The sequence below is a fragment of the Passer domesticus genome, chromosome 24 (assembly GCF_036417665.1).
Source record: "Passer domesticus isolate bPasDom1 chromosome 24, bPasDom1.hap1, whole genome shotgun sequence".
In the NCBI taxonomy this organism is placed as follows: Eukaryota; Metazoa; Chordata; class Aves; order Passeriformes; family Passeridae; genus Passer; species Passer domesticus.
The window spans coordinates 6,518,989-6,545,587 of NC_087497.1; the positions used below are offsets into that span (position 1 = coordinate 6,518,989).

Below are 26,599 nucleotides of genomic sequence, written 5' to 3' on the forward strand. Positions count from 1 at the left end.
TAATCAAAGCTAATTATCTTCCTAGGAGTTTCATTTCCTGCCATGCCAGGGCCCAAGCAGACTCACTGTTGCTGCGGGATTTGTCGATGAAGGGCCCGTGGGGAGGCTCAGTCGCTTTTCTTTTGTACGTTTTCGTCACCCGGTCCACGTCCGGCTGCTTCCGTGTCATCTCCTCCATAAAGGACTGTCAAAAACACAGAAAGGAGTAAAAAAACCCTCTGTAATTTCAGCCTTTTTTGCTTTCCAGCCCTCGCTGGGACGTGCCAGGCCTGTAGAGGGAGGTGAGCATCCAGCAGCAGCGATGGGATTGTGGCTGAGCTGCTGCTCAGGGCTGCCTTGGATTAGCCAAGAGATCATCCCTGGGTGGTTTTGCTCCAGTTGGGAACAGGGAATTCCAGGAGAAGGCAGTGCCTCCTCCACCCAGGGAGCCAGGGGAAGCCTCCCTCCCCTGCCCCTCTCCTGAGCTCAGCTCGGGGCTCACCTGGTGCTCGGAGATGAGCGCTTTGACCTGATCAATGTTCTGGGGCAGGGGGTCCTGGTCCCGCTGGATCAGGGTGGTCTCAGCCCACTGGATCCACGCCAGCAGCTCCTCCAGAAGCTCTGCATTGGCCACCAGCTCGGAAAGAGCCGACTCCAGCCTCTGCTGGTGCTGCTTTGCCCATGTCAGAACCTGTTGGAAACACGGGGTGACCACTCAGCATGGAAAACCTGGAGCAGGACCCAGCACCCCGTGGCCATCCCTGGAGCCACCAGCAGCCTGGAAGTAACCCCGCAGGACTCACCTCCTCGAACCTGGCTCGGATGATGGTGATCCAGTGCTTGATGGTGGTGATGCAGTCGGGGTGGCAGGCGCCCAGGATGACCTCGCCCATGCCCACCGCCGCGTTCACGTCCACCCTCTTCTCCTCCACCTTCTTCATGAACTCCTGCAAGCCCCAAAGGAATTATTTGCTGATATTCCCCCCCCCCACGCTCTAAGCTTGCCCTGGGTTGTGTTTTGCAGCTCCCCCTCTGCTGTATCGTGCTTTTTGGTTTATTAGTAGGTTTATGGTTTGATTTGTGATTCGGTGGTTTTCCTTGGTGCTGTTTTCCTTTTGTCTCCGCCTTTTCCCAGTTATCTCGTCAGCCAGTTTCTAGTTTCTATTTCTCCAAACTTTACCCGTTTATTGAAACCGCTTTTCCTCCCTTGGAATGGTATTGGGTCACTGCTGTTTTCTCCGCCTAGAATTTTTACTCCCAACTCCCCTGATTTGTTGAAAGTTGTGCCTACCCCTGAGACCTGCCCACACTTATAAGTCTTTGTTTGCCCCTTGATCGGGGTGCCAGGAGAGGAAAAGGGGAAGTTTACCATCAAATAAAGTTTCCCTGGGACCCGTGTGCGCTGCCTGTGTTTTATATTGCACCAAAACAAGTGACAGCTGGGATTCAATGGAGCTCCAGGGGGAACCTGCCACCCCCCTCTTGTCATCAGCCAGCCGGGGAAAGAGAGCAGCACCGCTGACCTTGTGGGCATCGATGAGGGCCTGCAGGGCCTCGGCGTCGTCGGGCAGCGCTCCCCGAAAGCGCAGGGACTGCTCGGCTTCCGAGAGCCACTCCAGCAGCAGGTGCACGGCTGTCCTGAACTCCTCGGCCTGCAGCAGCAACAGCACAGCCTTTTGTCAGCCCTCCTCCTCCCCACACAGCTTGCTGCGTTCGCTCCCGGCAGCTGGAGGGCTGAAAAGGGCTTTAAAAATATGTAAAAAGGGGGGAAAGCCCTGTTTGGGGCTGGGGTTTGGGCTGCCGGGTCCTGCAGAACTCTGGCACCTCCCTCCCCTCGGCATCAGCTGCACTGAAGAAGGAAATGTTTTTTAAAGCAGCACAAGTGCTGTATCCCGAGCAATTTGGCACCTGGGTAGTTTGTTCTGTAAATTGCCTACTTGAAGTAAAAGCTGCTTAAGAGCCTTTGACCTTTTTTGATTGTGTTTTTTCATTTTTTTAGCTCCAATCGAGTCTCTCTGGACACTGGCAAACACTGGCCTGGCCTGTCTGATCACTGCTGCACACATCAGCGAGATCTTTCCATCCTCCCTTTCCAAACCAGCCTTTATCTGCTCGTTTTTTTAGGACAAACAACCAGCACCAGCCTGACACCACCCCACTGCTTCTCAGGAACCTCTGCAGGGCTGGCATGTCCTGCCTGGAGGAGGCAAAACCCTCTCCCTGGAGCCCAGCAAAGCGCCCCAAGAGAGCCTCCAGCCAGGGCTTTTCTCCTCACCTGCTTGAGGGCCTGCTCCAGGCGGGTTTGCTTGGACACAGACAGCTTGCACACGGTGTCCCAGCGGTTGCTGAGCTCCTGCAGCTGCACCTTCACCCAGGTGGTGTCGTCGCGGCTGTTGTCGATGAGCTCGCGGCCCGAGCGCTTCAGCACCTGCACCGTGCCCGTGCGCTTCCCCAGCTCCTTCTGGAACACCTGCAGGGACCCAGCAGGAGCTCAGCAAGGCCAGGCAGCTCCACTCCCGTCACCGCCCCAGTAATGTGGAAGTTCTCCCCGTTTTTTTGCTGTTTTTTCCCCGCTTTACCCATTGCAGGAAAGCAGGACGAGCAGCAAAGCACCAGCTCTGTGCCTGTTCTTTGGCTCTTGGCGAGGACAAGCCCTACTCAGGACTCAGAGAAGAGCTGGGGAAAGGTGCCCTCACCTTGTGAGCATCCATCAGGTTCATGACCAGATCCAGGTCCCCGTGGACAGGCTGGTCCTCAGCCAACTGGGGTTCCACCTTGTAGAGCCAGTCCACCAGAGCCTGCAGCGCATCCATGAACTGCCCAGAGAACAGAAGGGCCTCCTCCAGCTTGTGCTGCCTGCAAAACAAACACCCCAGAGAACTCCCATGAGCAAACTCACCTCCTTTTGTCACATCCCAGTGACTCCACACCCTCCCTGTGGCACTGCTGGTGCAGCCTTGGGGCTGGGCTCACCTTTCCACGGATTTTCCACACACCGTGTCCCACTTATCCCGGACTTCTCCCAGTAAATTGTCCAGCTTTTGAGTGTCATCTGGAAGCAAGGCTTTTTCTTTGAGGGCTCTGCCTGTCCTGATGGTGGTGTCATACACAGGCTGCTTCCCACCCAGAGTCTTCTGGAACTCCTGGGAAATGGAGAGAAACCCAAACTGCTTCAGAAAGCCTGGCCTTGGCTGTGAGGATTCCCAGATTTGGAATGGGAGGCATGGACATGCTTTTCTCCTGTCCTGGCAGAGGAGATATTGGCCTCACCCTCCCAAGAGAGCCCCTTCCACCCTGCCCTGCCTCAGCCTGGCTTTGGCAGAGCTTCACCTTGTGTTTGGAGAGCTGGAGCTTGATTTTGTCAGGGTCATTGGAGATCTCCAGCTCTGAGTCCAGGTGATTCTCTGCATCCTCCAGCCAATCAATCAGCTTCTTCCAGGCTTCGTGGAACTGCAAGGCAACACGAGCCAGCCTGAACCTTCACCCTGGTGGTGTCCCCAGTCCCTTTGTGCCCTGGGACTTCTTCCTCGGGGTCTGCCACAGCCTTCCCACGGCTCTCACCTGCTTGGCTCTCTTCCTGGCATCATCCAGAGCCCGGCCCCGCTCCACCGAGCGCTGCACCACCTTCTCCCAGCGCGACTGGACGCTGACCAGCAGGTTCTTGATCAGCACCACGTCCTGCTTCTGGCTGAGGAACTTGAGCTGGTTCCCAGTCTGATCCAGCTCGATGATGCGGTCCCGGTGCGCGTTCACCTCGTTGGCGAACACCTGCCAAGGGCAAAGGGTGTCCCACGCGTCAGAGGAGAGGGATGTGACCTCCAGCAGCCACAGGAGGGGTGAGGAGCCCCCCTGGCTGCCTCCAGCCCGGGGATGGAGCCCCTGGGTACCTTGTGCTCGTCGATCTGGGCCAGCACTGCAGCCAGGATGAGGCTGGGCGGGGGTGCAATGTTCAGGCTCTGCTCAGCCAGGGTCAGCCAGTTGATGAAATCCTGGAGGGAGTTCTGGAAGTCCGTGGCCAGGGCCAATGCCTCCTCCAGCTTTGCCTGGGGCAGCGGGGAGGGAGAGAAAGAGGAAAAAACACAACACAGAGGGTGAGAGCTCAGATCTGCAGACAGAGGCAGCCTTTGTGTCCCTGCAACAGGAACCTCATCACCCCAGCCCGGCAACGGCACCGCTGTGCCAAGGGGAGGGGGCTGCAGTGAAAGGCAAGGCTTTCTCTCCAAACAAGAATGGTCCCTGAAAGAGGAGCCCTTCCTCAGCACACGAGCAGCTGCGTCACCCTCAGCTTCCTGGGAAAGGGATCTCCGTGGGGATGAGGTTCTGATGGCAGCAGCTGCAAATTTATTCTGGGCCCAGGCCACCACGGCCCTCGTTTTATCTCATCCCCAGCCAAAAGCTGAGCATGGAGTCAGCTCGGGGGAAGGTTTGGCTTGACCAACAAAGCCTGCCTTTGAGAGCGGCGGGAGGCTTCTTCCCACCTCCCTGAATTAACCCAAAATGCCATTTCACCCTCATTTTCTGTGCGATTTAACCAATTCTGATGGTTACAAAAAAAAAACCCACGCCAACAGCTTGACACTCAGCACCACCTGAGAAACAGACTCAACCTTTACAGCCAAGGGAGACGGGTTAAAAAAACCCAAATCCCAACTTTGTGTGGGGAAGCAGGGAGCAGCTGCTGTCAGACCACGGGGCAGGGCTGGATGCATTTTCTCCCCAGTGTTACCTTTCTCTCCTCCATCTTGGTGCTGACCAGAGCCCATTTCTGCTCCAGCAGGGCCACGCTCTGCTCTGTCTTCGAGCTGGAGCCGGAGTCGTCGCGGTTGAGCAGCATCAGCCTGCCCTTGGCCAGCAGCTGGCTGTAGACATCCTCCTTGGCTTTCAGCTGGCTGTACAGCTCCTGCAAAGAGCCACCAGCCAGGGTTAGGCAGAGAAAAGCTCAGAGAGGGAACGGGTCGTGCTGCAAGGCTGCAGGTGATGGGAACATGAGGCTGGGGAGTGACAGCAGAGCGACACTTGGAGCTGAGGAAAGGTGGTTAAAGCAGCCTGATGGCTGTTCCAGGCATCAAGAGCAAAATGATCTGTAAGAGGAGACCAGAGCAGCCTGTTCTCCCCATCACACACAGAAAGGAGAAGTTTTGATGCTGGTATTTGACAGGAACTTGCTGAATTAAAAGCATTAAAAAAAAAAAAATCTCTCTCCAGAGAAATTACCATGTGGGCATTGAGCTGCTCCCGGGCAGTTTCTGGCAGACCTCCTGTGGGTTTTGATGCTGACAATTGGCTCTCCATCCTCGTTAGCCACAGGAGGAAGTCTTCAATCTCACCATGGAAACCCTGGGCCTGTTGGGGAGCAGAGAATGGGCCCCGGATCAGATGACATCAGCCACCATTGATCATGTGCCAGGGTAACGCTGCTGTGTTTGCTTTGAAAGCAGATAAAGAGGCAGAGCTGGACGTGCCAGTGTGTTCAGGAGGGTGAGACCTGCTGTGCCCACAACCCACAGGTGTGCCTGGTCCCCACTGCACTTCTGGGCAGGCACTGAACCACAGCAGTTACAGGAAAACTTCCATTAAAAAATCCCAACTCTTTGCCCCTTTTATTTCTCCCCAAAACAAAAGTGGCACCCGCAGCACGGGGTGGGTATTCCCACTGCCTCTTGCTGACCTGCTGGAGCGTGGACTGCAGCTGCTGCTCCCTCTCCTCTGTTTTCTGCAGCACTGATTCCCAGCAGGAATTCAGCTTCTCCAGGCGGTTCCGCAGGCTGCTGGCATCGTCCCCTGCACTCGACTCCAGCAGCTCGTTCCCTGCTTTGTTCACTGTCTCCACAGTTGCTTGGTGGGCCAGGACGTCGTTCTTCAGCACCTGAATGAGGTGGGCAAAAGTTGGACACCTCTCCTAAACACCCTGCCTGCTCCCAGGGAGCAAAACAGCTCAAAATCTTAATGAGAAACTGAGTCCTGCCATGGGAATTGGACAAAAATGTATCTGGAGTGGGGAAATACTCACGTGGTGCTTTGCAAGTTCGACCTCGATGACTTTTGGGTCCCCGTTGATGGGTTTTTGGGCATCCAGCAGCTCCTCAGTGTGGGTCAGCCAGGCCATCAGCTCTGCCAGGGCGTGCTGGAACTGGCCCAGCGCCAGCAGGGCAGCTTCCAGCTTGTGCTGGGCAAGGACAGGGATGGAAAAGGGGAGTTTTAAAGGGCTGGGGAGCACCACAGCCACTTTCATCCTGTGACAGCCCCAGGTGTTCACTCTACCTGTCTGTGAGCAATTTTCTCGCCCAAGTTCTCCCAGAGATGTTTGAGCTCCGTCAGTGGTTCCTTGATGATGTCTCTGTCTGTCTCATCCGTAGCCTTTTTTAGCATCAGTTCACCTTGGTGATTAAGCTTTTCCATCTCAATCTGCTGCTGGTAAACCTCCATTTTAAACTCCTGCCAAGACAAGCAGGACAGGAAGCAGGAGCAGAGTGAATCACTGGAGCTGTGCGAGGCAAAGCAGCGCTGCAGAAGCAGCTCCTCCCCTCCCAGGTACCTTCATCTCGTTCATCTGCTCCTTGACCGTGCTCAGGTCGGTGCCCACAGGGGACATGTTGCACAGCTTGATCACAGCGTTGTCCAGCCAGTCAAACATGGCCTGGAAGGAGCAAGGACAACGGGAGGGAATGGCAAAGTGGTCAGGGGGTGAAGATGGTCCCTCCACCACCCACAGCCATGAAACTCGTCTGGCAGGAGCTCTGCCTGTCCAGCTCCCTCCTGCCTTCCCTCATCCTGCTGCTCTGAGCAGGAACCAAGCTTGGGGAAGACCAAATGCAGCCAAATATCTGCTCCTCCTCTGGCTGAGCTCAGGCTCCCCCAGAGCCTGCAGACACTCACCCAGGAGGTGATTCCTGATTTAAAATCCCAGCAGAGCTCCAGGGAGAGGGCTCACAAGGGCTCCCAAGGCCCACCCACTCCACAGCAGCCCTGCCTCTTACTTGGAGTGTGTCTTGGTACTGCACAGCCGACTGCATGGCTTCCTCCAGCTTCTCCAGCCTCTCCTTCCATGTTTTGTTTAGGTTTTCCCACGCGTTGTTCATCTGTGCAACACAAAATTCATGAGGCTCCTCAACCAGAGCTCCCACTTGCTCCCACCTGATTTTATCTGGAGGAGAAGCTCTCCCTACCTCATCAATGCTCTTTTTCACTTCTGGCTTCTCAGTCTCACCACAGGCAAAGATCAGATCAGTCCCGAGGAGGCGGATGAACTCCAGCTCTTCGTGCAACCCGTCTGTCTCCTCCTTGATAGTCTGCACAGGCACAGCCACAGAGAGAAACCTTCATGATCAAACCCTCCTCCAAAACTGCTCCATGAGCAGGAGGGTCTTTCCTGCTCCAGTGCCCTGCACCTTGGCCAACAGCCCAACTGCAAACCCCGAGAGCAGAGTGCTGCTGTTGAGATGGTCACACAGAGCAATTCTGGAAATAATAAATTCTGAAATTTATACAACTTCAGAAGGCTCCTCTCATCTCTCTTTGTTTCAGGATTCCCAAATCTCAGTTGTAACAGCATGCTGTCTTTTATACCTTCCCACCACGTTTATGCTTTACTCATTGGTTACAACAGATCAACAGTGTTCATTGGTGCAAAGCAGTGCCCACCACTGTTCTCAGCTAACATCCAACTGCAGGTTTCTTTGGTTTATCTTTTTCTTCTTCTCAGTTTCCATGTCAACGACCTTGGTAGAATTCCTTTCAGGGGTAAACGTGAACCTTATCAGCTTCTTCAGCAAACTCTTCCTGGCTCACAGAGCAGTGTCAGCCCCTTCCACAACAGAGAGCAGGTGGCCACTTTTGTCACCAGCACCACCCTGCTCTGCTCCCACCTCTGGGACTAAAATAAGAACATCTGTATTTAGCTGTGAGCCTGAACTGTCCTGGCTGAAGCTGTTGTTTACAGGAGATGTGTGTTTACAGGAGCGTTTTGTCAATACAGGAGCGAAGGTTTTGAGGTTCAAAAGGTACAAACCAGAGTTGGAATGGTTATGAAAAGGGAGCAGCAAGGCTAAACTTAGCAAAGCATAAAGAAACATCCCTGCTCCTCAAGGCCTGAGTCAACTCAAATCCACCTGAAGTGGATTTTGCCACTTACTTGAAGCAACCAGCAACACACAAATCCAAACACTTATCTCTGCTCTGACCAAAATCTAAATATACTCTTCCCAAGCCAGCCAGCCTCTGGCTTGGGCTGGGAGCAGAGCCCTGCAAGCTTCCACATCCCTCCAAGCCAGTGGGCACAGAGCTCTGACCACACAGAGCTCGTTGTGCTTCCCAAAACAGCAGCAGATAATGGGATTCAAGGTGAAGGATATGTGAAATCCACTTCTGGTTTTTTCCTTGCAGCTCCAAACTGCAATGGAAATAACTCTTCCTAATCTGACCCGCCGCCCACAAAACTGATTTACCTCTGGCCACAGTCATGAGCTAAGATCTTCCCAATTTAGCAGATAAGCTGAGGGCAGACAAGCTCCAGACTGAGGAACATGGGCCTCACCTCTGCTGCTTCCACCTGCTGCTTGATGATGGAGGGGTCAATGCCCGGGCTCTCCAGGTCGTGGACAATGTCCTGGGTGTCCTTGATGGTTGTCAGGAGCGCTGCCATGTCGTACCAGAACTTCTCTGCAAGCTCCAGGACATCAAGGAACTTCATCTCACGTTCCTCGGTCCGAGCTTTGATGTCTTCCCAGAAGAAAACCATCTGATCCAACTTGTCCTGGATGACTGTGGAAGGAAATGAAAGTGTTCAGTGAAGAAGGAAACCTTCTGAAAATGCAAGAGCATTTTGAAAACACTCTCAGAAACAGCCAACAGAATATCCAGAGGGGGAACAAAGATGGCCAGGGCTATCAGAGCATTAACTCTGAGGGACGTGAGAAACTCCAGCTTGCAGAAAAGCCTTTATTTATGTGCAAGCTCGGGGCAAATTTGCCCACACACTCTCCCTCCAACAAACCTCTGTTCTGGCCACCTCTAGCATGAAGTCCCTGCTCACTCAGTGCATGAGCTGCCCGTTGATCTGCCAAGGAAGGTGCCAATTAGTGCCAATCGTGCTGATGAGCTTTTTGTGCTGGGGGATGTCCCTGCCCTCCATCAGACGCTGAAGAGACATCAACAAATCCTGTCCCAGGGCCCACCAAGAAGAGGCCAGCTGGGCTGAGAAGCCACAAATGTTTCTTTTTTCTTCTGACTGTTCCAGATGGAAGCAGGTCCATCCATCCATCCATCCATCATCCATCCATTATCCATCCATCCATCCATCCATCCATCCATCCATCCATCCATCCATCCATCCATCCTTCCATCCATCCTTCCATCCATCCATCATCCATCCATCCATCCATCATCCATCCATCATCCATCCATCCATCATCCATCCATCCATCCATCCATCCATCCATCCATCCATCCATCCATCCATCCATCCATCCATCCATCATCCATCCATCCATCATCCATCCATCCATCCATCATCCATCCATCCATCCATCATCCATCCATCCATCCATCCATCCATCCATCCATCCATCCATCCATCCATCCATCTCATCCTTGCTCCTAAAGCCAGGAGAACCTCCCAAATCCATACAACCTTTGTCCTAAGTCTAGAAGAACCTCCCAAATCCATCCAGAAGACTCATCCTTCCTCCTAAAACCAGGAGAACTTCCAAAACACACCCCTGGGACATCAAAGCCTTGCCAGCAGTGACGGAGCCATGGTTTGGGGAGAAGTTGAACGCTCAAATCCACCCAGAGCTACCTTTGGCTGCCAGGTCCTTGTCTGCTCCCTGGGAGCGGGCGATGAGCTCTTCCCCGCGGCGTCTGAGGGCCTCGAAGGAGGGCTGCAGCTTCTCCAGCTCCACCGTGGAGTTTTTGTTCTCGCTGATGCACTCGCGGATCTTGTCGACCTCGGCGGGGATGAGGGGCGGCAGGCGCAGGCGGGAGGAGAGGCTCTCCAGGCTCTCCAGCATGGGCTCGATCTTGTCGTGGAACTGCAGAGGAGCAGAGCCATTAGGGCAGGAGCGAGGGGACGAGGTGACACCGCAGAGCTGCCAGCGTGAGCCACGGCCCCGAGCGCCGCCTCGGAGAGGGGACGGACAAGGACAGCGGCAGGGACAGCCCTGCAGCAGCAAGGACAGCCCTGCAGCAGCAAGGACACCCCTGCAGCAGCAAGGACACCCCTGCAGCAGCAATGCCATCTCTGCAGCAGCAATGACACCCCTGCAGCAGCAAGGACACCTCTGCAGCAGCAAGGACACCCCTGCAGCAGCAACGCCACCCCTGCAGCAGCAAGGACACCTCTGCAGCAGCAAGGACACCCCTGCAGCAGCAAGGACACCTCTGCAGCAGCAAGGATAGCCCTGCAGCAGCAATGCCACCCCTGCAGCAGCAATGCCACTCCTGCAGCAGCAAGGACGCCCCTGCAGCAGCAAGGACGCCCCTGCAGCAGCAAGGACACCTCTGCAGCAGCAAGGACACCCCTGCAGCAGCAAGGACACTCCTGCAGCAGCAAGGACACCCCTGCAGCAGCAATGACACCCCTGCAGCAGCAAGGACACTCCTGCAGCAGCAAGGACACCCCTGCAGCAGCAAGGACACCCCTGCAGCAGCAACAGCAGCAAGGACACCCCTGCAGCAGCAAGGACACCCCTGCAGCAGCAACAGCAGCAAGGACACCCCTGCAGCAGCAAGGACACCCCTGCAGCAGCAATGCCATCTCTGCAGCAGCAAGGACACCCCTGCAGCAGCAAGGGCACCCCTGCAGCCTCCTGCTCACACCTGCCCTGCTCCAGCAGAGCCCACAGAGCACCCATGGACACTGTCACCCAAACACAGTGGTGCCCTAAACATTCACTTTTTTTTGCTGCTGTCTCTGTTTTGGTGGCTGGGCACAAAACCTCAGTGCTGGTTGAGGGAATACCCAGGCAAAAGATGCTGCTGGAAAAGCGCCCGTGTTTGGTGCTGATGGGAATCTCCACGTGGTGCAGGGCCAGTGGAAACCCATCCCAGTTTTTAGGGTCAGCAGGAGCTGCATGCGGGTGGGGAGGAACTGTAGTCTCAAAAGCAGAACCAGAAAGCCAGGAATGAGGGAGGGAGGGGGTCTAGCAGGGTTTATTGTTTTTTTTAAGAGAGAAGTCAACTTTGGCCTTAAAGATCCCAAACTGTCTCTGCTGGTGGGAAGGACAACTGAGCACTGGGGCTGCTCTTGTCCCTCTCTTTCCCAGTTCCTACTGGGAACACACTGGTGCAGGTGCCCATCAAATCCCAGCAGAGAGGGGCTGGGGCTCTTGGTGCAAAGTTGATCAGGACAGGCTGGCTCAGCCAAGAAGCAGGAGCAAGCCAGCACATCCAGCTGGAGCAGTGTGAGCCCTTCCAAAAGCAAAACCTCTGCCCTGCAGGAAGCATTCCCAGCGGAAGCTGCGACCAGGCAGCAACGCAACCAAAGCCATCCCAAAAAAATGTGATTCCAGCCCCACCCCCGGCGTTAAATTTGAAGCAAGTTCTGCTGAGCTGTGCATGGACCAGAAATGAAAGTCTGGGTGTCAAATAGAATCAGGCCAGGGAGGGTAAGTGAACATCTGTGGAGGGGGGACTCGCTTACCTCCGAAATCTGCAATGGTGGGGCGCAGTCAACACAAGAATGAAATGGGACCATGTGGGGAGGACGGGCACAGGCAGCAACACACACAGACAACACATTCCACAATGGGAGTGAGAGATGAGAGGGGAGGGGAATGTGGAGGGGGGGAAAAACTCGGAGTTAATACAAGTGCAAACCAAGAGAAGTGACTACACAATACAGGAATTAAGAAAATAAACACCCAGGACGTGACAAAAACCAACTGCGCTACGGTGACACGGGGTGAGATGAAACATAACTGGGGGCCATCAACCCTCAGCAGCAGGAGCACTTCACCCCATCTCTGGACTTTAGCACCTCCAGTCTCTGCCCTTCCTCTCCTATTTCCCCTCCTGCACTCACCCACCTCCTCAGAGGATGCCCAGACCCCAGAGACATCCGTTACCTCTCCCATACAAAGCATCCCCTGGCTGCTCACTGCACTCACAGCTTATCAGAACTGAAAATTATCTCTTCAAGCTCTTTCAAGGGGCCCTTCCAACCTTGGGTGGATGCCAGAGCAGCCCCTTTGAACCAGCATCATTATTGAGGTCGTAAAAATTTACAACCCTATTTACTGTGTGGAGCCTCAAACGCCTTCTCCTCTGCTCCCACAGCCAGCAGGAAACTCCCCTGGAGGTGCCTGACCACGTTATGCCTTATAAAGGGCTTTTACAGGGGGAATAAAAGCACATTCCAAAGCACGTGGCTCTCTCAGGGGGCTGTGAGAGGGGGATTCACCTCCCTGGCATACCTGGGTGGACTGTGAGAACGCCTCATCCAGCGCCAGGGCCCGCTGGCAAACCTCCTCCTTGATTTTGGCATACAAAGCCTCAGCCCTGGAGTATTTTTCCTGCACCATCTCCCCTTCCTCGGGGTTGAGGTCCTTGAGCTGGGGCCCGATTTTCAGCAGCTTGTCGATGTGAGGTTTGTGTTCAGCGATGGACTCTCTCAGTTGCTAGGGAATAGAGGGAGAAAAAAACCACATTTGTTTAGAAATCTGCTGCGAGCCGCTGCCTATTTATTCCAAACAGCACTCCAAGAGCAGGGATGGTATCTGGGAGGAACTCACACCCTGGATTTCATGCCCCAGCATCTGCCAAGCACATGGCACTCGGCTCTTCCCAACATGGCTATGGCACAGTGCCTGGCACGGGTCCTTCCCCAGCCTCTGACCCTCCCCACAGCTCCACAGGGGACCCCACTGGGAATTTTTTGCTTTGCAGTCTCTACCCTAAAAGCACAAAGTGTTTTTTTTCCTGCCACGAGCAGGAAGGAGATCCAAAAGCAGCCAGGTTTCCTTGGAAGCAAGCTGAATTTTGGTAAGGAGCACTCCAGCATAACAAGGGATTTTCACGTGGTACTCTTGCATTACACAAGCAAACCCCCCAAAAAGAACAGAAAAGGGGGGGAAATGGAGAAAAATTGAGAAGAAAAAGGTGCCCTTGCCCTCTGCTGATGGACAGGAGGTACAAACTCTGCCTCCCCTTACCCTCATGTCATCCTGCTGCTGCTTGAGCTGCTCGTGGTCGATGGCTGGGGGTGGCAGCTGGGAGATGAGGGCTTGGGTCTCCTCAATCCATGGGTTCAGCTCCTCGTAGGTCTCCCAGAACTGGTTGACCAGGACCTGGGCACGCTCCAAGCGGGCGTAGCGCTCCGAGTTGAGCTGGCTCACAGCCTCATACTGCTGCACCAGGGACTCGGTTTTCTCCTAAAAAAACAGGGAGGAGAGTTATGGGGAGGGATGCAAAAAGGGCCCAGGAAAAGGGCCAGCTCCATGCTGAGAGCTGCAAGAGAAGGAGGTGCCTTTGGTGGCCTTCCACGTTGTAATTCCAATTAAAGCAGCCTCGGGAATCTCCCCCTCCCCATCCCCAAACCTTGCAATAAAAACAGGCAATAAAGGAGAGTCATAAATGTAAAGAGATTTCTGCTAACACTGGCGGGAATTACTGAAGATGGGGTAATTTTAAACCCCTTCAGCCCGTGCAAGGGCTGGCGATTCACCTCTCTGCCCTCTCTGTGGCAGTAAATAGCAGAGGGGCTCACCTGGAGAAGAGCTTTTTGTTCCTCACCACAGGTGCCAAAGATCTCGTTGCGCTGGCTGAACAGCTCATCCATGGAGTCTTTGTGCCGGATGATGTCGATGGAAAACGCCTGCAGGAAGGGAAAGGGGAGAGCTCAGAGCTGAGCCCAGCCTCCCCCCAGCCCATCCACGGCATCCTCCTGCCAAAGAGACCCTGCAAAACTCAGCACAAGCATCCTGTGGCAAACTGAAAATCTGGCTGGGAATGCCTGTTTTCCTCATCTACACCAACCTCTCTCTTTCAAAGACCCAAAAACAGCTCTTAAAATTAGGTATAATCCACACCCAAGGTCCTCAGCGGAGGAAAAGCTCCATCATCCATTTGTTAGTGAATGTTATCCCACAAAATGATGCTCTCCAGAGCTGCATCCACCAATAACTTTGCCATTCCCAAGGTCCACGAGATTAACAGCGGGAAGCTGAGCTCAATTTAACTTAATGCTCGATGGTTCAATCCTCCCTCTCTTATAACACTGTCTTATTTTCCTTTTTTTTTCCTTTAATTTTAAATCCAATAAGCCTGCGTGCTGCTCTGATTGCCCAGGCAGAGGGAAGAAAAGGGCCGTTTATTTCAAGTGCACGTTCTTTCAGGCATGAGCTCATCTCAAAGATACACAGTAAAAAAAAAAACCACCCAACCCCTCCAGCACCTCTTTGTTCCACGTCTGGCTGCCGGGAGGGAACTGTGGAGTCCCTCACTGCAGGGAACAATGAGCAAAAAGCAAATGGAAAGCACCCTCATTAATCAATATACACATTTCTCTAAACCCTTCCTGCTGCCAGCTCCGGTGAGACCCTGGCAGAGCTTGCTCTGGTGGCCACAAGGAAAGGGAGTAGTTCTCCCAAGGGAGACCAAAGCAAAGCACCCATCAAGCCCTAAATGGCTCCTGTGAACAGCCAGGAAGCTTCTTCCTTGGGAAGCCCAGCACTTGGATGATTTACAGCAATTTTTTTCCTTTGTTTGTTTTTCCTTTCGCATCTCAAGGACAAGCCTTGCATCCCTCCTGCTGCTCTGAGCCCAGCACTGCACACCCCAGGGCAAAGCTGCTCCCCCAAAATGCATCCCATGACCCAAACTGGAGCATCCCCCCTTGCTGCCCACCCCCAGAAGCCAGCAGGGAGTGCACACAGACCTTCTGCACCTGCAGCTGAGCCGTTGTCTGGTCCTGCTCCAGGCGGATGGGGCCCAGAGCCATCAGCTTCCTCTTGGTCTCAGCCACCCAGGCCAGCTCTGCATCAGCTGCCTGCTCGTACTGGCACAGGGGAGAGGAGGGGCACTGGTCAGTGCTGGGCAGCAGGGCCGGAGCACCCGGGGAGCTGGGGACAGTGGGAATGACAGAGGGACCCGGCAGGGACAAACACCTCACGCCAGGGTGTGGAGAGAGGGACACGGGGGTGGGGCTCAGGTTTCTGACTCCACGCTGCCCTCGTGGCTCCTGCAGCTGGTTTTGGGGCAAGCTGGAGCAGTCACCTCCCCCCACACCCTCCCTGCCTGCAGGGAAAGGGACATTTCTACAAACAGGAGCATTTCCTTTGCTCCTCCATGGAGTGAGGTCAGGTATTCCCAGCACTCCACAGCCTCCAGTTCATGCAGGACAAGCCTTTTTGGGGAGGATTGTTGGCCTGGAACAAATCCCTGTGCTCTTCCAGCAGGGAATGATGTTTTTCCAGCCCTGACAGTCACCCCTGCCCAGTTTCACACCATCTACACCACCCCTGCAGGCAGAAGCTGACAGGCAGGATAACACAGTGCTGCTCCAGAGTTACCCCATCCCAAACCCACACACCAGGACTGTCAGCCACCATCCCTGCTGCCACTGGGGGTCCCTTCCTTGGCATTCCTGATGGAATCCACCCACACTGCTGCTGGGGTCCATTCCTTGGCATTCCTGATGGGATTTGCCCTTTGCCTGTGCCTGCCATCCCTCCCACTGCCAGGGCCCCGTGGGACAGGCAGTGCCTGGCTGCTCGCTCCTGCTCTCCCAGGCAAACCCTGCAGGGGTTTTTCACTCACCTGCTGGGACCTCTGGATAGCAGCATCGATCTCCTCCACCCTGTGCTTGATGGTGTCACTGACCAGCTTGTAGCGCTCGTTGGTGTCCGACACCAGCTTGTCCAGCCCCTCCCGGGCTCTCCAGGGAACCAGCTCCAGCAGAGCCCTGCTCACCTCGTTCACCGTGTCCAGGACGAGCCTGTGCTCCATCACCTCCTTCTTCAGCTCCTGTGGAAGGCACATGGATGGTGTGTGTCCTTCCCAGCTCCTCCCAGCCTCCCAAAGCAGAGAATGCACCATCCCCAGCCGGGCTCTGCTCTCCCACCTTTTGCCGCTGCTGGAACTGGGGGATCTGCTCTCCAGCAGGGGATTGTGCCCCGCTGGAAGCCAGCTCCTCCTCCACCTTGCTCATCCACCCAGTGAGCTCCTCGTGGGTGGACTGGAACTTGGTGGCCAGCTGCCTGGCCTGCTCCAGCGTGCGCAGGGCCTTGGAGCTGGCGGCGGTGATGTCGGAGTAGCGCGTCTTGATCCCATCCAGCTTCTCCTGGATCAGCAGCACCTCCTCCCCTGCGGGACAGCAGCAAGGGGAGAATGATGCTGGGCTCTGGGGGCTGAAGGAGCCACCGCAGGAGGCTTCAGGAGCCACTTCCTTTGTCCTTCATTCTTTTAAACAGCAAATTCCAGCCTGGCTGTTCTTTGTATTAACGCAGCTTCAGCCTGTTTGTACTAAGAGTTGACAGCTTCCACCAGCTTAACATCCACCTCATCCCTGGGATGGGATGGGATGGGATGGGATGGGATGGGATGGGATGGGATGGGATGGGAGCGTGCTGCAAAGCCTGGTTTTGCCACAAGCCCCAAACCACCCCAACTCAGTTCTCAGCAGCGTCTCACAGCTCCAAGAAAAAAGGGTCAGTTCACCCCTCGCTGCTGTTTCCAAGAGGACACAGAGCTGCCTGCCAAATCCTTTGTAATCACTCTTCCTGCTCCACAGCTCCCACAAGGACACAGGGCTGGACATCTGCTCTGAGCAGACCACATCTGAAGGAAACGCAGCGCCCCGACCTCTCTTCCCACTCATAAACATAAACTCACACCCACGTGGCAACAGCCACAACTGCTCAGTCTGGGAAAGCAGCATTAGGAGAGGGCTGGGGGTATTTTTAACCTCTTTTCCATGTGATTTAGCAGCTGGCTGCAGTGACAAAAGCCTCCCTCAGCACTGAGCATCCCCACAGCAGCAGTGGGAATCATCTACTCCCCAAGCTGTGAGGTTGGGATTTTGGGACCAAGCAAATCCGAAGCTGGAGTGTTTGTGGCTTAGCATCCAAGCCTGGATGCAAACCAGCTACTCTGGGAGTTTCCAGAAGGAAATGAAGACCTGAGGGAGAAAAGCCTCCACCCAACAGAGCATGGACTTCCCAAGGAAAAGCACGTGGAGGATGGATTCCCAGGCCCCCCACATTTCCCAGAGTGTGCCAAGATCTCCTCCGTCTTACCTGTGGTTTGCTTCAGGAGAGCTTGTCCATTTCTAATGGCTTGGTCCACATTCTTCTTCCTGTTCACAATTTCCTCATTCAGAGCCTGAAGAAAAAGGCAAATCTGGGTTATCCTGCTGCAGGCAGGTCCCAGTGTCCTGCCAGCCAGAGATGCTGTGGGGAACATGAACTTCCCTACTGAGCACAGGCAGGCTGGGTAACCCATCTGAAAACTGGCCAGTCATCCTGCTATGGGAATTACTGGGATTTTTGGGACTCAAAGGCCCAAATCTCAGAGCAAACCCACCCCAACCCATTGGATCTGTCACCAAAGGACTCGCCCTTGTATTAGACAGAACCTCACTCTTGAGAAGAGCCTGCACAGCCCCAGGGAGCGGATGCAGAAGCTTCCTCAGTGGCCAGCCCAGCTCCAAAAACCCACCAGACTTTTCCAGCTCTCAGTTTTGGAAACAGCAGCCAGCTTTCTGAAGGCACAGGGTGGCCAAGCTGGCTCAGACACTGTTCACAAATCAAACTAACTATTTGAAGTTCTCCCGCCTTGAGAAACTCATTTTTTGGGGGTGGGGGGCCCACAACTGTTGTTTGTAACACATGAAATCTCTTTACACCCCTCTCCAAACCTCAGACAGACCCAGCAGCAGAACGAGCTTCGCAAAATTAAAATCAGGCCAGAAACATAAACAAAACCAGATAAAATGCAACAAAACAAACAGCATGGAAGGGAAAAAAAAAAATAAAAGGAGGAAATACCAGCTGGTCGGCATGCTGCTTCTGCAGGACGTCCCGTTTGTAATCCTTTATGGACACTGAGCCCAGCTTGTCCTCCACCTCAGCCAGCCAGTTGAGCACTTCCACCTCCTCCTCCCCAAAAATCCTGGCGTTGGCCAGAGCCTGGTGCAGCAGGGCTGCCTTGCGGCCGCACCGCTCGCGGGCCTCGCCGTAGCGGCTCTGCAGAGCCTCTAACTTCTCTGCCAGCAGCCTCTGCTCAGCAGCACAGCTCAGGGAGGACAGGCACTGCCCGACCCCCAGCGCCCGCGACACGTCGGTGGAGTGGCTCTCGATCTCTTCCTCGAGAGCCTGAATGGTGGAGGGGAGAATGGACAACAGAAAGGGGGAAAAAAAAAATGAGTGGAGAATGAGGGGGATGAAATAAACGCAACGTAAAAGGGGGAACGCAGCGATGAACGCAACTGAAAAATGGAGGAGATGTAAAAGCCACCCCTGAATGGGTAAACTAGGTAGAAATTAAAAAGAAACACATGAGTGGGAATGGTTTTTTCTAGCCAAATCTGCTGGGAGGTGCAAGGACACCAGTTTAATGTTTACCCACGCTGGTGGGTCAGGGCTTGCAGCCTTCTCTGTACATAAAACAGCCCGGATAACTCCTCCAGTCCTTGTTTGTGCCAAAAACCTCTCTGGTTGTGGTGGAAACAACCACTGGAGCAGGACCTGACTCCAACCAGCTCCTGCACAGGTCCTACCTTGTGGCGGCTGATCTGCTGCTGGATTTTGGCAGTCTGGGTGCCAATGGGCTCAGAGTTGGCCAGCTTCTTCTCTGTCACCGACAGCCAGTCGGACACGGGCTCCGTGGTTTCATGGAACTGCTTTGCCAGCACCAAGATATCCTCCAGCTGCTTCTGCCTATAAAAAGCAGTCATAAAATTAGAAGGAAATAATTGTTCGAGGGCAGGTTGGATGCGGCCCTGAGCGACCTGATCTGGTCAGGAGGAAGGTGTCCCTGCTCGCAGCAGGGGGTTGGAACAAGATGGTTTTTCATGTCCACTCCAACCCAAACCAGTCTGAGATTCTTTGAGTCAGTGAAAACACTAAAGAGCAGCTCCCAGCTGGAGCCAGGCATGGGAAGCAGCTTCAGGTATTTGGAAGAAGCAGCTCTGCTCAGAGCAAGGTGAGACACCATTGTCAGGCAAGCTACAATGACAAAGATAAAAATCAATGTGGAGGAACTGCAAAATAAGCTTTTCCTGCAGCTGTGCCTTTAGTTTATTGCCCTGTGAAGGTAGCAGAAGCGCTTCCCCATTGTGCAGCTTTTCATGAAACAGTTTGAGATGGAAAGGACCTTAAAGATCATTTAGCTCCATTTGTTCCATCCCTATCACTGTCTCGGAGATCCCTCAGCTTGTGGCCAGGCTCTTGGTCTTTCAGAGTTTCTGGTTAAAGACAATCCTGGATGGACAGTCCTGGATGGATAGTCCAGCTTGTTGGCAGTGATTGAAAACATGGAGAAAGGTCCAATCTGGCCTCAGAAGTGACTTCATAACCTCAAACATCAGCTTAGGTAGAAATAAATAACTCATAAACAAGATTCTGGCAGCGTAAAGGTGTCAACAGGATGTTGCTAAACGTTAAAGCTTACAGGAATAAAAATAACATCCCTCCCCTGCAGGGAAATCATTTAATCTCAGCTCTTCCCTGCCATTGTACACCACTGCTATCAGCCCCAGCTCCCAGCCAGCTTTGACTCCTCGTGTTTTCCAGCTGTTTCCAGGATGTGTCTGCACCGAAATCCCCGCCAGCTTCCCCAGCGCTGTCACCCCAGGCTCGGGGGCACCGTGACCCGTGGCACGAGCTGCTCCCAGTGCCCTCACCTGGCAGCTGCCCTGCCCAGCAGCCCTGCCCAGCGCCGTGCCAGGCTCTCCAGCTGCCCCACGATCTTGTCGCGGTCCGCGGGCTCGGCCGCCTGCGCGATCCGCTCGCCCTCGGCCTGGATCATCTCCACCGTGGCTTTGCGATCGTCCAGGAGGCGCTGGAGCAGCTTGGGGGAGGCAAAGGAAGGGGGCAAGTTAGCAGGTTGGGGCAGCAGAACCAAATCCAGCCCTGGGAGGGGTCAGATCTCTAATTGTGGCTCAGAACTGCTGCCAGTACTGGGCTGAGAGCAGGCCCAGCCCAGGGGCACGGCTCCGCCTTCAGACTTCAAAAAATTACAGAGTTATATTATATTGTTATATTATATTACATTATAATAATCACATGCTTTGATTTGGGCAGCCCTGAAGTGGTCAAGCAGCTGGACAGGGTGATCATTGTAGGTTCCATCCAACTGAACTTTCATCTATTCTATTCTATTCTATTCTATTCTATTCTATTCTATTCTATTCTATTCTATTCTATTCTATTCTATTCTATTCTATTCTATTCTATTCTACTCTATTCTATTCCATTCCATTCCATTCCATTCCATTCCATTCCATTTTCCTTTCCCTTTTCACTTTCCCCTTTTCTTTCCCCTCCCTCTCTTACACTACTCAAGATCCAAACCACTTCTGTGCCAGAAGAGTTTTCCGAGTCTTTCCCACCAACCCCCTCCAACTTATCAAGTTTTTAACTTCCACTTGAAGCACATTTCCTCTTCCAACCTCCACATGTCAGACCAAGCCTGGGTAAGAATTCATTTCTAAAATATTTCCCCATGACCACACTTGACCTCCCCTCCTCCCACTCCAAGGGCAGGCGCCGACCCCGGGCTGTTATCTCAGCAAACACCGGCACACCTTGGGCCTGCTCTCACACTTTGTAACGTTCCCTTTGTCCAAACACCCAAACCAGGCCCTGCACCACCACCAGCTCGCTCCTGACACAGCAGAATTATCAGCACAAAGCAAAACTCAGGGCTGGAAAAACATGGCCAACCAGCAAAACCAACTTCAAGAGGCAGCGGGACAACGAAGGGACGCGGTGATTTAGGAGATCGTTGAGTGTGGGCAAACTGTTCATTACATGGGCATGTGAGGAACTGAGATCCATCAGGAAAGAAGCATGGATATCCCAGCTGGACCCCCAAAATACTGTCTGGTTGTCCTGAGTTCCCTCCCATAGAACCACCCAGTGCTCACTCACCTTCTGCTCTTGGATCTGGGCTTTCACCACCTTGTACTCGGCAGAGGGAGGTTTCTGGTTGGAGATGAGCTCCTCAGTGTCTGCCAGCCAGCTCAGCAGTGGCTCCAGGGCATCCTGGAACTTCCCACAGTGCAACAGGGCCTCCTGCAGCTGGGCCACTCGCTGGGCCACCTGTACCCCAAAAACAACCCCCCTGCAGTGTCAGGCACCGGCACCGGAGCCTCAGCTCCCTGCCCGTGACCCCCTCCTTCCCCCAGACCCCAGAAAAACCAGGCACAGCCCCTCCCCATGCTCCCACCTTCTTGTTGAGGGTGTTCCAGCGGGTGTTGATTTCTTCCATGTCATGCTCCAGCCCTTGGACATCACAGTTTTTCCCGGCGCTTTGGATGAGTCCCTGACCAACGCCATTGACCTGCTGCAGCTTCAGCTGGAGGGGATCCACTTGCTCCTTCTGGAATTGCTGTGGGGTGGAAGAGTGGGAGAGAAAAGGTGATTTATAAGCTGTGAGCTGCTCTTCCAGCTGCTCAGTCTTTCCATGGATACAGCAGGCTTTCCTCTCTAGGGAAGATGCAGTAGCCACTTGCACTGGTTTTATTGGAATTGTGCAAGTTTGTCTAAACTCCTCCCTTGCCTTGACCTAGTGACACAGATGTCACAGGAATCTGCTGGTTTGGAGCACAACTCAGGGTCTATCCCCACCCACCTCTGGTTTTAAATGGGTAAATCCCATTTTTCCTGGGAAAACCACTGGAGCGAGGTAAAAAAAAGAGAAAACTGAGGAAGAAATGAGAGCATCGGCTCCGACTCGCCATCAGATTGGGAAATAATGCTCCTGGGGAAAAACCCCAAGCAATTCTCACAGTGAAGCTATTGAGAACAGAGACCTGACATCATATGAGTTTTGTTAACCACGAAATTACAGGCAGCGAGGAGCTCGCTGTATTTCGAAAGACAAAGGCAATAGGCAATTAATGTGCGAGTCGTTTACCACGGATTTGGCACGGTCCTGCCTGGGAATCCTGTGGGGAAAAGCTTTCTAAACCAAAAAAGATTTGATAGGGAAGGGGGAGGAGAGCGAATGAAGCTCCCCATTGTCAGGAGAGGCAGCAGGGAGAATCCTGTTTCTCCGGAGGAGATAAATGCTCTTTATCAGAGCTGGGGATCTGCTGGAACCACGCGCCCGTCCCTCTGCAGTCCTTCCCCACCCGTCCCAAGGGATGAGCCTGCCCTGTTCCCCACAGCAAACACCCCAAAAACAGGGAGCAGATTCCTGGCTCACTCTGCTGGCCTGGCCCAGGAGCCCATGCAGAGCACGGGTCACCCCGCAGCCGGCGCTGGGCACAGCACAGCCCTTGGCCCTGTCACGTTTTCCCATTGGGAAGCAGAGGGGATGGCAAGCAGCCACCTGCTCCCTGTGCCCAAGAATGCACGGGCACTGCCCGCACTGAAAAATTCCCACTTGGATGCAAGATCTCCCCCAGCAGAGCAGCAGCTCGTGGAGGACACGGCTTGCTGCGCCCGGCAACCGCTTTGCTCCTGAGGAACACGAAATAAAACCCCCTAAAAACACCAAAATCCCCCAAAACGCACAGGCACAGCCCCCAGCCTGAGCAAGAGGCACTGCTTTGACTTTCCCTGCCTTGTTTCCAAAGGGAAAAAAAGCTACTTTTTCCCAGCAGGGCTCAGCAACCGGAGGGCAGGGAGGTCCCTCCAGGACATGAGCGAAGGGAGAGCTGGCAGACATTGTCCAGAGCTGTTTGCTCATGGAGAATTCTGCCACGGTTATAAGAAATAAATGGGGACTTGGAATCACCAACTCCTGGGCTGTTCTCCTGTTACTGTTTATATATGGAGCTGCTGGGTACAAGAGCCAAACCCACAAAAGGATCAGGCTGATAAGCCTGGCATGCCAGGCTGGTCCGAGCTCTCCATGCACTGCAAAACAAACTCCAAAGGAGCCAGGCAGGGAGAGAGCCCTGTGGAAAAGGCTGGGTGATCCAACCAGGGGTACCTGCAACACAGGTATCAGCCAGCCTGAGAGCCCAAAGCTCCCTGAGGAGCCTGACAAAAATAATCCCAGCAACAGCCCGAGGGTGAGCGTGTCCAACACACTTGTTTTCCTTTGCTCATAAAAGATTCCAGTGATTTAGCTCATTAACCTCACTGTGACTCAGCTTGGAACAAATATTTAACGACTCCCCTTTGCCGTGGAGCAAGGTGTCCTGCCCTGGGGAACAGCTGGACAGACATTTTGGGAGAGCAGAAGGACATCTGCTCCACCACACCTCCTCCTCCTCACTCCCAGAAAGGCTTCCCAAAGCAGCCCCTTGCTTTCTGCTTCCCTCATCTCCCTTAACCCCTCTGCTGCTGGATGTGGAATTCCAGCAAGCAGCTCCAGCAACGTTTGGAGCAAGGGGAAGGTTTGTGGGTTAACAATCAGAGGTGCTGAACCTAAAATAAGGATTCCCCCACTGAATTTCAAACAACAGAAACAACTATGGCGAGGACCCAATGGTTTTTCCCTCACCCAGGTCCCCTCTGGGTGTCCCAGCCCTTGCTCACGTGGACCCCCATGTGAACCACCTCTCCAGGCCCCTCCACGTGCGGATCTCCAAGGGGTGGTACAGCCCAAAGGATGAGTAATTGCCACCAAATCGGGATTTTTGGTGCTGACTAACTTCTGATGTCTCCTTAGTGATATTTCTCCTAATCCAGATGGCAGGAAATCAGCGCTTGGCTGTGGGAACTCCAGCACCGAGGTCTCTCCAGGCAAGAGCCACGAGCAACACAAATCCCCAAAGACCAGAGAGAATCTGAGCCCCTTCCCGAGCACCTCCTGAGCCTCAGCACCTCAATGCTCCCAGAAAAAACTACAGACAGCGATGACTGCACGGGGCAGGAATTGCTTGCACTTAATTCATTTTACAGGTTTCTCTCTCCTGATATATTTTCTGCTTCAAAGATGGGAACTCCCTGCCAGGAGCCAGCGAGAAGGTTTTTCTAAAGTCCATGATTTCCATCTGAGTGACCATAATGTACTTTAATAAGCCAAAAAAGTGCAAGTCAACATTTCAGGTCATCGAGCAGCGAGAATCTTTTACCTCCCTTACTTATCACACAATTCCCCCCAACCCCCCCCCAAAAAAAAAAAACTTTTTTGCCTGCCAAATTCCAGCCGATCTCAGGAGGGAGAAGGCTGTTTGGAAGCCCAGATCGTGCGTTACTGAGTGGGCTCCCACCTCCCACCCATCCCTGGAGTGCAAAATAAAGCGATTTCTGCGCCTGGAGCCGCGGCTGCGGGAGCCTGAGCGACAAATACCTCGTTATCTGGAACGAATCCATCTGGGAGAGCAGGGGGCCCTTCTGCCATGGCAGCGGCGCCGAGGGGTCCCTCCGTGCCCGACGTGCCCTGTCCCTCGCTGGGACAGGGGGAAAGGGCACCCCCACAGCTGCGGGGTCGGAGGGGGCCCCTCAGCGCAGCCCTGGGCAGGGTTTGTGCCCTGGCTGCTGTGGCAAAGGGTGTCCCCAGCAGCTCTGGGGTGGTGGCACCTTCTGGGAGGGGTGAGAAGGCACCAGGGGGACCCTCCCATGCTGCCAGCCCTGCTGCAGGTAAGCTCGAAACGGGGTCATCCTCCAAAGGCACCGCTGCAGCAGGCAGGTGCTCCAGGATGGGCGGCACAGCCATGATGGCAAAGTCATCTGTATCCCCCAAGGACACCACCAATGGCACGGGGTCACCACTGAGGTCCCTGGCACCCGAGGCGAGCGGCTCGGCCGCTGGTGGTGGCACAGTGGCAACAGGCACGTCAGCAAAGGGTGGTGGGGCTTCCAGAAGCTCCTCCACCATCAAGGGCATGGCAGTGGTGGTGGCTCCTGGAGGTTCCTCAGCATCCATGGTAGGATCCCCGGCGGCTGGTGGCATCCCCTGAGCCTGGGGCTCCAGGACAGCCACATCTCCCGCTGAAAGTGGGTGGGTTGGAGCAGAAAGCTCCCCAAAATCCCATGGGATGGCAGGCCCTGCAATGGACAATGTGCCAGGAAGCTCTTCAGGGACAGCTGGGCTGGCAGGACATGGGATCTCCCAGCTGGGAGCAAACAATAAGTCCACATCTCCTGGCTTCAGGATGGCTGCTGGTGTCCCCCCATGTGTGACAGCCACCTCCACTGGGCACCCCTCTGTGTGGGCAGCCCCTTCTAGAGACAGGGCATGGCCCAGGGAAACCATTTCCCATGGGAGGTCCTCAGCAGGCACCGGGAATGTTGTCGGAGCCTCGGAGCCTGGCTCTGATGCAGAGCCAGCATGGAAAGGCAGCAGAGAACCACAGCAAACATCCCCACTCCCTGCTGGATGAGTCCAGCCCTCAGCTCCACTCCCTGATCCCAAATCTGTGGCTTCATCCTCAGACACCAGTTCTGGGACATCCCACTTGGCGACCTCAGTCCTTCCAGGCAGAAGTGGATGGGTCCTGCATGGATCCCTGCCCTCAGTGCCAGCCTGGCTGTGCCATGGGGGGGACCCCAGCTCCTCCATCGCTGGGGCTGGGGGCTGGCAGGGGGACACTCGGCCAGGACAGGTCCCCTGGGGAAGTAAGTCTTGGTTGTCTTCACCCCACCCCACCGGAGCACTGGGGTACCCCTCTCCCCCCAGTCCAGCAGCTGGATGTGCCCCTGTGGCAGGACATGGCACCCCGCCAGCCACAAACTCGGGGTCCACGAGTGGGTCAGGGTCAACCTCCCCCACTGGGGGGGAGCACTCCAGGAGGGACCCCAGCCCTGCCATGGCCACGGGGCTGGGGGAGGCCCCTCCGTCCGAGTCCGTCGGGGTGACAGCCAAGGTGTCCCTTTCTGAGAAGGGCTCTGTCAAGGGCTCCAGCGTGCTCAGCACCTGTGAGCTGCAGGTGACATCAAAGTCCTCCAGATCTGACACCACGGCAGAGTCCGAGGCGCTGATGTCCAAGGGGGCCCTGTGCTGACCCCCTTCAACCACCAACCCAGCCAGTTTGGCTGAATCTGGGTCCAGCCCCTCTGAGTCCATCGGGGACGTTTGAATCTCCAGGCAGCTGGGGACAGCTCCATCACCCCCGTCCTCGTTCAGGCACTGCTCTTCCAGCTCCAGGAACATCTGCACCGAGTCCGTGTCAGACAGCTCAGGGCCCGTGGGGCTGGCTGAGCGCTCCAAAACTGGAGCAAAGTCCTCAACCCCACACTGCACCGCCACGTCCTCTGTGCAGCACGCACTGCCACCACCCCCAGGGGACGTGCAGGACCGGGAGGTCCCCGGGCTGGGGGCAGAGCCATCCTCTGGAGCACTGGATTGTTCCCTTTCTTCAGAAATATCTGCCAAGCAACAGCTCCTCTTCTCCTCTGCCACCAGAACAGCCTTTCCTCTCTCTGACAGCGTCGCCTCCTCCCACTCCTCCATCATCACCCAGCGCTCGTCCTCCTCAAATCTCAGCTCAGACTCCGTTTTCTCCCTGAGATTGGAGGTGATGAGAATATCCAGTCCCGTATCCAGCAGCTCTTCACTAAGGCAC

The 26,599-nt window shown here is 54.7% G+C and overlaps 1 protein-coding gene across 22 annotated transcripts in view; it reads right to left on the reverse strand.

Annotated features, from left to right (window-relative positions):
• MACF1 (microtubule actin crosslinking factor 1) overlaps positions 1–26,599 on the reverse strand; it is a 139,499-nt gene that overhangs the window by 13,072 nt on the left and 99,828 nt on the right. For 18 of the 22 annotated variants that reach the window (XM_064398307.1, XM_064398304.1, XM_064398308.1 and 15 more), the window contains 32 exons: positions 21,364–21,525; positions 21,066–21,236; positions 19,817–19,983; positions 18,692–18,851; positions 17,961–18,287; positions 17,211–17,295; positions 16,037–16,278; positions 15,733–15,939; positions 14,852–14,971; positions 13,682–13,789; positions 13,128–13,346; positions 12,390–12,593; positions 9,776–10,007; positions 8,513–8,739; positions 7,146–7,268; positions 6,957–7,058; positions 6,515–6,616; positions 6,241–6,414; positions 5,990–6,145; positions 5,648–5,845; positions 5,194–5,322; positions 4,706–4,879; positions 3,867–4,022; positions 3,541–3,747; positions 3,310–3,429; positions 2,953–3,122; positions 2,676–2,835; positions 2,255–2,449; positions 1,503–1,631; positions 783–926; positions 482–670; positions 67–184 (listed from right to left, as the gene is read on the reverse strand). In XM_064398307.1, coding sequence (XP_064254377.1) covers positions 67–184; positions 482–670; positions 783–926; positions 1,503–1,631; positions 2,255–2,449; positions 2,676–2,835; positions 2,953–3,122; positions 3,310–3,429; positions 3,541–3,747; positions 3,867–4,022; positions 4,706–4,879; positions 5,194–5,322; positions 5,648–5,845; positions 5,990–6,145; positions 6,241–6,414; positions 6,515–6,616; positions 6,957–7,058; positions 7,146–7,268; positions 8,513–8,739; positions 9,776–10,007; positions 12,390–12,593; positions 13,128–13,346; positions 13,682–13,789; positions 14,852–14,971; positions 15,733–15,939; positions 16,037–16,278; positions 17,211–17,295; positions 17,961–18,287; positions 18,692–18,851; positions 19,817–19,983; positions 21,066–21,236; positions 21,364–21,525 — 5,377 coding nt within the window. The remainder of the gene's footprint in view (positions 1–66; positions 185–481; positions 671–782; positions 927–1,502; positions 1,632–2,254; positions 2,450–2,675; positions 2,836–2,952; positions 3,123–3,309; positions 3,430–3,540; positions 3,748–3,866; positions 4,023–4,705; positions 4,880–5,193; positions 5,323–5,647; positions 5,846–5,989; positions 6,146–6,240; positions 6,415–6,514; positions 6,617–6,956; positions 7,059–7,145; positions 7,269–8,512; positions 8,740–9,775; positions 10,008–12,389; positions 12,594–13,127; positions 13,347–13,681; positions 13,790–14,851; positions 14,972–15,732; positions 15,940–16,036; positions 16,279–17,210; positions 17,296–17,960; positions 18,288–18,691; positions 18,852–19,816; positions 19,984–21,065; positions 21,237–21,363; positions 21,526–26,599) is intronic. The other 4 variants (XM_064398306.1, XM_064398309.1, XM_064398297.1 and 1 more) reach the window with 1 other exon arrangement.